This window comes from Sinocyclocheilus grahami, unplaced genomic scaffold, assembly GCF_001515645.1.
Source record: "Sinocyclocheilus grahami isolate Dianchi unplaced genomic scaffold, SAMN03320097.WGS_v1.1 scaffold1299.1, whole genome shotgun sequence".
In the NCBI taxonomy this organism is placed as follows: Eukaryota; Metazoa; Chordata; class Actinopteri; order Cypriniformes; family Cyprinidae; genus Sinocyclocheilus; species Sinocyclocheilus grahami.
Window position 1 is genome coordinate 58340 of NW_015506478.1, and position 11062 is coordinate 69401.

An 11062-nucleotide genomic window follows, 5' to 3' on the forward strand; every position below is an offset into this window, starting at 1 on the left:
AAATAAATGTAGAGTCTTTATATATTCAAAAGATGTATTACTCTTATCTGTATAACCAAAAATGAAGGAGAATTTTAAGAGCAATTGACCGCACCGGCGCCTCCATCTGTCTTGTGAGCACGCTACTGTTTAGTCTATCTAATGTTAACCTATTTCTCTAGGTTAACATTAGATTGAGCAGCCATGTAAAGTTGCTGCTACTAAAATATTTCAGATGATAAGTCATATTTGAGGTTGATGAATGATAGTCGAGCGTTTGGATGTCCTGATCGATGTACTTCACCGTACTGTATCACCACATAGGTCCAGCCGTTACCGATCTATCCGTCACGATCTGCGTGACTTCGCCAATGTGGATTTTTTTTTCTGCAACTAAGCTACTAATAAACTTTTGGTCGACCAAGCCTCTTCTGGTCGACTAACGATTAGTCGACTATTAGGGGTCAGCCCTAATAGATAGATAGATAGATAGATAGATAGATAGATAGATAGATAGATAGATAGATAGAAAAAATATAGAAAGCATTTAAATCAGTCAATGATTCTTTAAACAGAAAGTTCAAAAGAACTATGTAAACTTTTTATCTCCCATTTGACTTTTTTCCTCACAGTTGCGATTTATATTAATTGCGAGATATAAACTAAGAATTGCGAGAAAAAAATTAAGCCATGTGAGACAAAATATTCACAATTATCATTTTTGTTTTTTATTCTGTGGTGGAAACAAAACGAAAAATTAAGCATAAAATGCAAACTTAGAATTGCAATATGTAAACTCAGAATTGAGAGAGAAAAAAGGAATCTCACAATTAACTTTTAAGCTTCCAAAAAATTTATTTGTCTTTTTTTGATGTACTTATTGCATCCTTGCTAAATTAAAATATTAATAAAAAATCAATCAATAAAAAAAAAATCTTAGTAACTTGTACAGTGTGGCTGTCTGTCTCTATAAAGAGCATCCTATCCTAACTACTTGTGATGCTAGCATGTTGCTAAGCTAACAATGCCTTTTTTAATGAATTGAACTATGAAATTTTAATGCTTTTAATTATGGAATAAAAAACAACAATGGCCTTAGAAGGGTGTAATAAAAAACATAATTAATCAACAATGGCCTTAGAAGGATGTAATAAAAACATAATTAAACAATAATGGCCTTAGAAGGTATTATACTTTTGTTGTTTACAATTAGAGAAATGCATAAAAAAGCTGTATCAATAGGTTGTTCACTAGATTTTTGAGACAGTTAATAGAATTGTTACATTAAACACATGCTGAAATGCAATTGTAGGTTCTCAATCTGCTTCTGGTCTGAATTTTTGCACAACATGAATGCAGCAATTACTATGTTTCTTGAATGATATTCTCCTCCAGCCACAGGGGATTTATTCACATCTAAGCCATGTGACAAACCATCTGGTATGACCAAATAGCCAATAAATCCTGAGGAAATAAATTGGGGTGTAGTGTTCATTGAGAAAGATCATACGGAAGCACAGGCTAAAACTACCTTGATAATAGCATAACACCTCTCTTTAAACCGTCATAAACCATTTGCTGAACCTTCATAATGAAATGCCTTTTAGAACAAACATTCCAATGGTCTTAATAAACAGGATCATTTAAATGGCTTTATGAGACACGCTGGCTATCGCTTCTGGTATTAATGCCCAATTAAAAGCAGTTAAAAGACAATGAGGTATTTTACCAGCCATTTTAATAACTCATAAAGACGAGGCAGGTGCAAACGCTAGTCCCCTCAGATGTGCTAAATTATGCTATAGCTTGATTGGATGAAATACCAAAACAACACGCCATCAAACCATTCATCAAAGTACACTGTTGACTCCATTGCTGAAAGATATTTGGAAACACATGGAGTAAGATTTTGATCTTATTAGAACCATGTGAGCAACCTAGATGCTGGAAACATATATTTTACCCTCAAAATTTGTCAACAGGGTAACCTATGCCTAGAAATCAGTTCAGACCATACAGACTGCAACTCACTTTCTTGGCTTTTTGTTGAGTGTGCCAGTGACGTAATATCCCGGGTTACATTTGTAGCGGCACACAGTGCCCACGTCATGCCCGCCTCCATGACACTGAGGAACTAGCAGCGTGGCATTGGGTACAGAAGGTGGATCCGGACACTCAATCTTGCAGTAAGCCTCTGGATATGACCATAGTCCATCCTCAAGACAAACCAATGTGTCACTTTCACCTGAAAAACAGATCCTGATAAGAAACCCAATGGAACAAAAATGCTGTCAGTATAAGTAGTAAAGGGCTTTTCATAAGAAGGCAAGAGGGCAGTCAGTTCTACTATTTCTGAGTGTACTTAATCATTATTTTCAGGAAAAAAGTATTTAAATATATTTTTTCAAGGTAAGGAGTTTTTTTTTTTACCAGCTTCCATGTTGATCGCACCTATTACTTTTAGCATGAATTCAAACAATAAGCAGTAAAGTAGTTTTGTTAAAATATTTTTAGACATAAAAAAGAAAAAAATATTTTCAATCATTCTTTTATTAAAGTTTTTATTTATTTATATATTCATTCATTCATTCATTCATTCATTCATTCTGTATTATCAATAAGGATGGTTGTTTTACCCTGATATTGTTTATATTAAATGAATTACATTACAATATTAAATTAATTACATTAAATTCATTTTTAATATTAATTACAAATTAATTTTAATAGAGGTTAAAACATGTTCAAAGAAGAAGAGCTGTATTCAAGTAATTTTGTGAATGAAAAGCATCATAATTTATAATAAATTAATAAATATTACAAACAATGAGTGTCACAATATCTACTTCCATTAAGTTTGGAAATAATACCTTTGCACAGGCATAAATGTTTTACAGTAATATGTAAAACATTAATTACGGTAATATAATATGTTTTAAAAGTCATATTTTTTTTCTGTTTCTATTAACTAATAAGAGACGTATTACAGTGGTTTTCATAAAATCTCACTTTATAAAAGAAAGCACATGGTGCAGTGGTGCCATGTGATATAGGACTCTCTCATTGTACTATTATAGCAACATATCTAATTAGATTTTGTTCAAGTTCTAAAGCAGTTTTATTGGTCAATAAAATATAATGATTCCTTTAAGCTTTAAGGTGTCTGCCTACTTTGTAGCTGTGCTTAAATTTAGCTATACCAAAAATGGCTGCAAACTGCATTTTTCCAACATGCATGAAGAGTTTCAGCTTGCGCCACTTCAAATTAAAAAAAAAAGTCTTTCACTAAGTACATAAATCACTGTATTATTTTTGTGTGTTCCAATTAATGTCAAGTCATGAATAGATTTTAAAAACTCCCTAAGGGGCACTACAGCCCATCACTTTAAAGCACTACAGTACAAGAACCTTGCCATCAAGACCAATAAGCATAGCTACTCAGTGATGCAATGTCCTGGACCTTCCAGTGAAGCCACTGACCACAGACTGCACCGCTCCCTGCCAAAAGAAAAAAATGTGGACCGATCCATCAAAAGCCTGCATTTAAAACAAATAGTGAGAGTGTGAGGAGTGGTCCCTCGACCCCTGAGCCACCTTGCCATAGTTATCAAGAGGCAAGAGGGCTAAGTGCCAGCCTGCTCTATGCTGTCCTAAATGAGGGGCTCTCTGGGGGCTTCAGTAGTATGGGATGAAACCCACTCTTGTTTTTGCCTACTTGCTTGTTTCCTATCTCCACCTGTGTGCTGTTCTCCTGCAGCTAGGGTCTACTTTTCTATTTACACAGCCAGGAAAGAGGGCTGGGACCACAGCCAGACCGACACACAGTTCCTGAATGAGAGCAAGAACAACACTGACACACAAATGACTATATACTGTATGTAAGCACACATACATACAAAAATCCAAATATTTAGCTTAGCACTGTAAAAAAAAAAAAACTACATGATTGATTGGCGTTCTCTAAACCACTGCACTTTGACTATCATTGTGGTTTCTCATTATCTGTGTCATGTCCAGCTTTAAATCACTATTTACCTCAAAAAGCAGAAAACCCTCTCCACAAACCATAACAGCGGTGACAGCAAACAAATCAATAAAGTATTTTATTTTTTTATAATATAATATATTATATTGATTGGAGTTCTCTAAACAACTGCACTTTGACTATCATTGTGGTTTCTCATTATCTGTGTCATGTCCAGCTTTAAATCACTATTTGCCTCAAAAAGCAGAAAACCCTCTCCACAAACCATAACAGTGCTGACAGCAAACAATAATATATTTTTTATAATATAATAATATAATATAATATAACATAACATAATATAATATAATATAATATATTATTAAATTGTATTTTGTTTCAAGTAACAAAATCGTTTTTATGGTTCTAGACTATCATTAAATAAAATTACACTACAATTATTCAATTATTTTATGATAATACATATTTGTTTGCAGTAATATTTATATGTTTACTAGTGCTGGCACAACTAGCAGTTCTGAGTCAAATGATTTGATTTTGATTGGATTTTTTCCAGTTTACATGGGCAAACACACAAGAAGGGTTCATATCACCCACAAATATACAGTTATTGACTTAAAGTCTTATTATTTTAGAAAAGAAGCCCAAAGTCTCACAGAAACAGACACATGCACTGAATGTAAGGAATCCAGAAACCCTCAGGTCTCACACTGTAGCCCAGTTCCCATCCTCACCTTGCAGGATCGCCGGGGCGTTACAGGAAAAGGTGCACTGCTTGCCGAATGTGGTGCCCCAGGGACACGAGAAGGAGGCAAAGTAGACGTGAGACTGAGGAGGTGGGCCGCAGTCCACTGGCTGACAGCTCACTACACGGTCCCACACTCCATGCACACAAATCAGCTCTGCTTCCGTCTGAGGAGAGGAGAGGAGAGGACAAAACAAACAGAAAGACTGCCCCTTATAATGTCATAGTTTCATTAGGCTCATTAGACAACATGATAATTATTTAACTTGACACAAATAAGACGTTGTTTCATTGAGTTATAAAATCAGTGTGAATATCTTTTCTTAGATAACTTGATGAGAAATGTTTGAATTTACAGACTTTTGTATTTTGGTAAATGTGAACACAATTTGAGACCTCGAACATGTGAACATGATTTTAAGCGTTTATGTTCTCTACAGTTACTGGAATATTCTGGTATTTAGCAAAATCTGAATAAACTAAGACATGTGGGTTCCTGCTCTTGTCTTCTAGAATTACTGTAGATGCTCTTGCCCTTACACTGCATTTTAGTAATTCTCCACAATAATTTAATCAACTCTTTCACAATAACAAACAGGAATGTGATGATTTGGAAAATGTACGTCACAAGACTTACAAAAGTAGACCTTTCTTTTTATGTTTACAAAATGCTTCTTGCTCCAAAACAGTTGTGAAAAAGTCAAACTACTGAATAAACACTGCGTATATCTAATATCACCCTAAATTATCTTTGTTTGGACATGCGCACATACTGTATAAATGGGCCTCCAGTTAAGAATAAGGTGTTTACATGACCCGATTAAGCCAATATTCCTAGAAATATGAATAAGATGGCTTGCTTATGGCTGTATTAATCAAAATTTTGGATCATGTAAACATGTTTACCTGAAGCACTAACTGGAAAATGACTAATTCAATTATTAACAGAAAATGAACACAGTCATTGTTGAGATCTCTTCTCGGGGAAAAAAAATCTTCAGAAAAAGCAATATGTTCTCATTTAATCTCACTGCTACTTAGCAGAAACTAGATATCAAGGAGATGTGATTTTTCTTTCTTAAAGGGGTTATTGCAGAGAGAAAGAATCAGGATGTTAACAATACTTGTACACACTTGATGAGAAGGAAGGCCCTGGCCATGGAGAACGGTGAGCATATAACCACGATGACAAGAAACAGAGCAGTGTTTGGAGTCTATGACTGGAGTACAGCGGACTGAAGCATGTTCGACGTTTAGAGGACTGCATGACTCAGTACTGCACAGCCTACGCACACATCTGAGTGAGAAAAACACATTAATTTAATTATTATTTGTAGACATTGACAGACATCATATCCACCATCAAACACGATGGAATTGTTTGCATTTGTATCTGTGTCTCTGTGTAAGTGTATGATGTATTTGTCTTTTATATACTACCATTCAAAAGTTTGGGATATGTCATTTTGTTTTGTTTTTTGCTTTTTGAAAGAAATAATATTTTTATTCAGCTAGAACAGTTTAATTAAAAAAAAAGCTAGTAGAAGTTGATTAAAAGTGAGAGTAAAGACATTCAAAAGATTTATTTTTCAAGTAATTGCTGTTCTTTTGAACTTTCTATTCATAAAAGAATCTTGGGTTGGTGTTTTTTCAATGTATGCTTCAGATACGAGTCACGACGAGGCGTTCCCCATAGCGACCCCTAGAGGATGCAGTTCGAAGTTCCCATGAAAGGGAACTAATGGTTTCCACAAAAATATTAAGCAGCACAAATGTTTTCAACACTGATAATAATCAGGGACGTTTTTTGAGTACAAAATCAGAATATTAGGCTGATTTCTCAAGAAGCATATGACACTGAAGACTGGAGTAATGGCTGTTGAAAATTCACCATCACAGGAATACATTACATAAAAAATTATGATCATATTTAAAATAGTAGTGTTTTACTGTATATTTGATCAAATACATGCAGCTTTGGTGAGCATAAGAGACTCCTTTCAAAAACGTTAAAAAATTGTACAGATCCCTAACTTGTAGTGTTTATATATACTGTACACTAGTAACTAGTCAACATTTGAAGTGGATCAAAACCTTTCATCAAAGTTGTCCTAAAACCTACAACCAAAATGTGTTCTTGTCTTAGGACAACTTTGATAAACTTTTTTGATCCACTTCAAATGTTGACTACTGTATATGTATGTGTGTGTGTGTGTGTGTGTGTGTGTGTGTGTGTGTGTGTGTGTGTGTGTGTGTGTGTCTGTCTGTGTGTGCTTGTAAGTCGTGGGAGACCCCACCCTCAGCGCACCCGGTCAGGGCAAAGGCGCTGAAGTGACAAGATGTACGCAATGCAACTGCCAACACCGCCACTTGAGAGGAGGAGAAGTTGAGCTGCACTGCTGAAGTCTGGTAGAAGGGCACACTCAGGTTATGAGTCACATTCACCACTAGGGGGTTATACTGACATGACAGCTCGTACGAACCTGTGGACAGGCACACACAACAAAGTCACATAAAAATACAAAATTTACAATCTTTCACAATCAAATTAAAGATATTATGTGTTACCAAGATTGTGTTTTTTTCCAGTGGTGTCACACAGTTCAATGGTCACTGTTTTCCTGCAATTTTCGTCATGCCAACTACCATCATAGGCAAGGTAGATAATAACAGAGGCTGCTACACCCGGTCGCTCAAATCCTACCTGCAAAAACATAGTATCAGTATTATTAGTAATTAATATATGGCTCCTTAGCTAACATCATTTATGAACTCTCTGAATGGCCATAGATGGCACATAGAAATATAAGTGCCATAAATACGGGGGAAAAAAATCTGAATATACATACATATATATTGTTTAAAAATTTGGGAATGGTAAGATTTTTGGTAACACTTTATAGGTATAGGGAGCAATTCTCACTATTACTAGTTGCTTATTAGCATTAACATTTTGGCTGTTTATTAGTACTGATAAAGCACATATTCTGCATGAACATATTCTATATGCCTAATCCTACCCAATACCTAAACTCAACAACTACCTTACTAACTATTAATAAGCAGCAAATTGGGGGTTTATTAAGGCAAACGTTGTAGTTAATAGTTTGTTAATAGTGAGAATTGGACCTTAAATAAAGTGGGACCAGATTTGTTTTGTTTTTATGTTTTTGAAAGAAGTCTCTTATGCTCATTGATTAAAAGTACTTGTGAAATATTACAATTTAAAATGTCATTTTTATTATCCTTCAGAAATCATACTAATATGCTGATTTGGTGCTCAAATCTTTTGGTGCTGATTTGGTGCTTTGGTGCATTGCTAATTTTGCTTGTTAGCAATGTTGAAAACAGTGGTGCTGCTTAATATTTAAGTGGAAACCATTTCTGTGGATTCCTTGATGAATAGAAAGTTCAAAAGAACAGCATTATTTGATATAGAAATCTTTAGTAACATTATAAAAACCTTTACTGACACTTTTCATTCATTTAATGCATCCTTGTTTAATACAAGTATTAATTTCATAAATAAATAAATTAGCAAACTCTTACTGACCCCAAGCTTAAACAGTAGTGTACATAAAACTGCTTAAAATATTTCCCGTATTTTACAAAACATTTCAAATTTACTCAAGCATATTTGAAAAAAAACACACAAAATGTGCATTAATTATTGATAAGGCTGTCAGCAGAGGGGAAAGCTAATACTTACATCAAATGGCCCAATATAGATAGAATAATCTGTCAAATTCAAAGTCTTTACGCTCAGTGTTTGTTCACTGAGCAAGTGTGTGTGTACCTTTAGCCAGACAGGCTGATCCTGAGTATAGTAACCATTCAAATGGGTAGTACAGGGGCTCCAGGCGTCATGAGCCACTACTTCATTAATGTCAAAATACTGCGACTTGCACATCTGATGAGGATATAAAAAGAAAAAGGATATCTAAAATGTAAAATTTAATTCAAAGCATAACAGATTTTTTTGATAATTTGAGTGGTTCATTTAAGACAATGTTCATTAGTGAGGCAGATAAACGGTTGATAATGGCTAATGATTTCTAAACAGTTTGTGTACCTGAGTGAGCACAGGCTCCCCGGTGACCTTTGAGGCAGGGCAGCTCTCGTCCTGATGCGAGCCCGAGGCGGTGGACGCCCACTGATCAGTGAACCCCTGGGGAGTGAAAAAGCCACAGTCCTGGATGCTGGAACGTCTTTCGAACTCCTCACACACTCCGTCCCCTTCAAAAACATAGCACAGGCTCGGCCGACCTGAGAGAGATGGAAAAAGCAAGAGAGAGTGAGCACAAACTCATCATAAGTAGCAAATAATGACCCCACTGCCAAGATCTAATTGTGTTTTCATAGCAAGTCAGTGAGACTCGGCTTCACTTATGTGTGAATTGAAAATAAAAAGGAACGTGATTCCACTGGGATGATTAAATAAATGATCATACAAATATGTGGATGATGTCATGGCGTATGAATGAGTTATGACAGAAGTGCACGTGGGGCTAAAAGGGGAATTAGCATGCCATTAAAGCAAATTCGTTAGAGAGCGACACGTGTGAATGACATCAGAGTCTTGCATGAGCTCTTGTCTGAGAATGCTGAAAGGTAAGAGGAAGATGACTCATCGGCGGGAACAGCTTATCAAAGGCGAGGGGCTCAAAAGGGTTCTAACAACAAATGAAAAACACAAGCATTTGATTGGCCGTCTCTGCTGCAGAACAGCTGACCTAACCCACATGCCAATGCCAAGGGCTTTACTCCTAAGCTTTGTTGATCTTTGCTCCCCAAATACGCTCGTGGAGATAATACTGTATATGAGAGCTCCTAATGTGGCATTAGAGTAAATATTGCAAAAAAGCCATTCCCGAATGCCCTAAATCCACAAAAATGCGGTTACAGGCTACTATGAAAACATTGGGAAGTTTGAGGCATGTGAGTCAGTCGCTGCTTTGTCTATGGTTATGTTTGAATTAGAGGCTTCTCATGCTTCACGCTCACAGGAAATGTAGCGCTTTCAGTCACGAAAACAACATTGACTAAATTGAAGTATTTGCCTTTTTTTCTCCTAACATTTCCTGTGAGTCTTCCTGTACTGCATTTACTCTCACTCAGGTGCATTATGTAACAATGGTGTACAGTTAGAGCCATTGCAGCTTACGGAATACTGTATGTGCAACAGTTTGGACCATTTCCAATAGTGTGATGACATAAAACTTTGACACTATTAAATAAGATGATGTTGATTATATAATTATATGTTACAGTAAATGACCTAAAATCCACAGTTTGGACTGGATACTTTACAATCTGGATTGAATGTTTGAATGCATATGTATTGCGCAAATATTCAGACCGAATTGTCAGATATCACAGACTTTGCTGTCAAGGAAATTACTCATAATTCATAATGAGGATTTGGTTTTTTTCTGGTCAGCCTAGAAATAAAAACAACAGTAAGATCTGGTGATCCAGAACTCAGCAACACAAGAGAACAATTATTTTGACTGTCAGTATACTGGACTTTTAGAGCAAGTAAAATTTGTTTTACTACATTATATACAGTATATTGCATTCCAGCAGAATTAGGACTAAAAAATAACAATGAGTAAGTTACTCCAGAAAATAATGATTTACACACTGAGGTCTGTAAGATTTTAATGTTTTTGAAAGGGGTCTCTCATGCTCACCAAGGATCTATTTACAAAAATACAGTAAAAACAGTAATACTGTGAAATATTATTATAATTGAATAATATCTGTAATTATATTAATGTAATAGAATGTAGTAATACATAATAATTCAATAACATTAATTTAATAGAAACTGTTTTCTATTTTAATATATTTTTAAATAGAAAAAAAACTATACAAATCCTGCATAATATTTAAAATGGCATCATCACAAAAATATTTTTATTAGCAAAGTTTCAGACAATCGAACTTCCTCAGACCTTATATATACTTTTTCTAGTTTATATTGTAGTTTCATCCCACGCACCTACAAATGATTTCCTAACAAATATTAAAATGTAATTTATTCCAGTGAAGGCAAAGCTGAATTTTCAGCAGCCATTACTCCATTCTTCAGTGTCACATGATCCTTCTGAAATCATTCTAATATGCTGATTTGCGGCTCAGTAAACATTTCTTATTATTATCTATGTTGAAAACAGTTGTGCTGTTTAATATTTTTTGTGGAAACTATCAAAATAAATTAGAATTATTTGATGCATGGAAATATAAAAAGAACTGCATTTAAATGTAAAACAGTATTTAGTGTAAAAGACGCAATAATGTAAAAACATGACTGTAGCGAATCAGCTCATGGGGAAATATGAATAATTAAC

At 35.0% G+C, this 11062-nt stretch overlaps 1 protein-coding gene across 1 annotated transcript in view; it reads right to left on the reverse strand.

Moving 5' to 3' along the window:
- LOC107568983 (pappalysin-2-like) overlaps positions 1-11062 on the reverse strand; it is a 75651-nt gene that overhangs the window by 18708 nt on the left and 45881 nt on the right. Inside the window, exons 11-17 of the mRNA XM_016254982.1 lie at positions 8782-8975; positions 8506-8619; positions 7278-7413; positions 7018-7192; positions 5844-6006; positions 4699-4876; positions 2011-2224 (exon numbers count right to left, since the gene is read on the reverse strand). Of these exons, the coding sequence (XP_016110468.1) occupies positions 2011-2224; positions 4699-4876; positions 5844-6006; positions 7018-7192; positions 7278-7413; positions 8506-8619; positions 8782-8975 (1174 nt within the window). The remainder of the gene's footprint in view (positions 1-2010; positions 2225-4698; positions 4877-5843; positions 6007-7017; positions 7193-7277; positions 7414-8505; positions 8620-8781; positions 8976-11062) is intronic.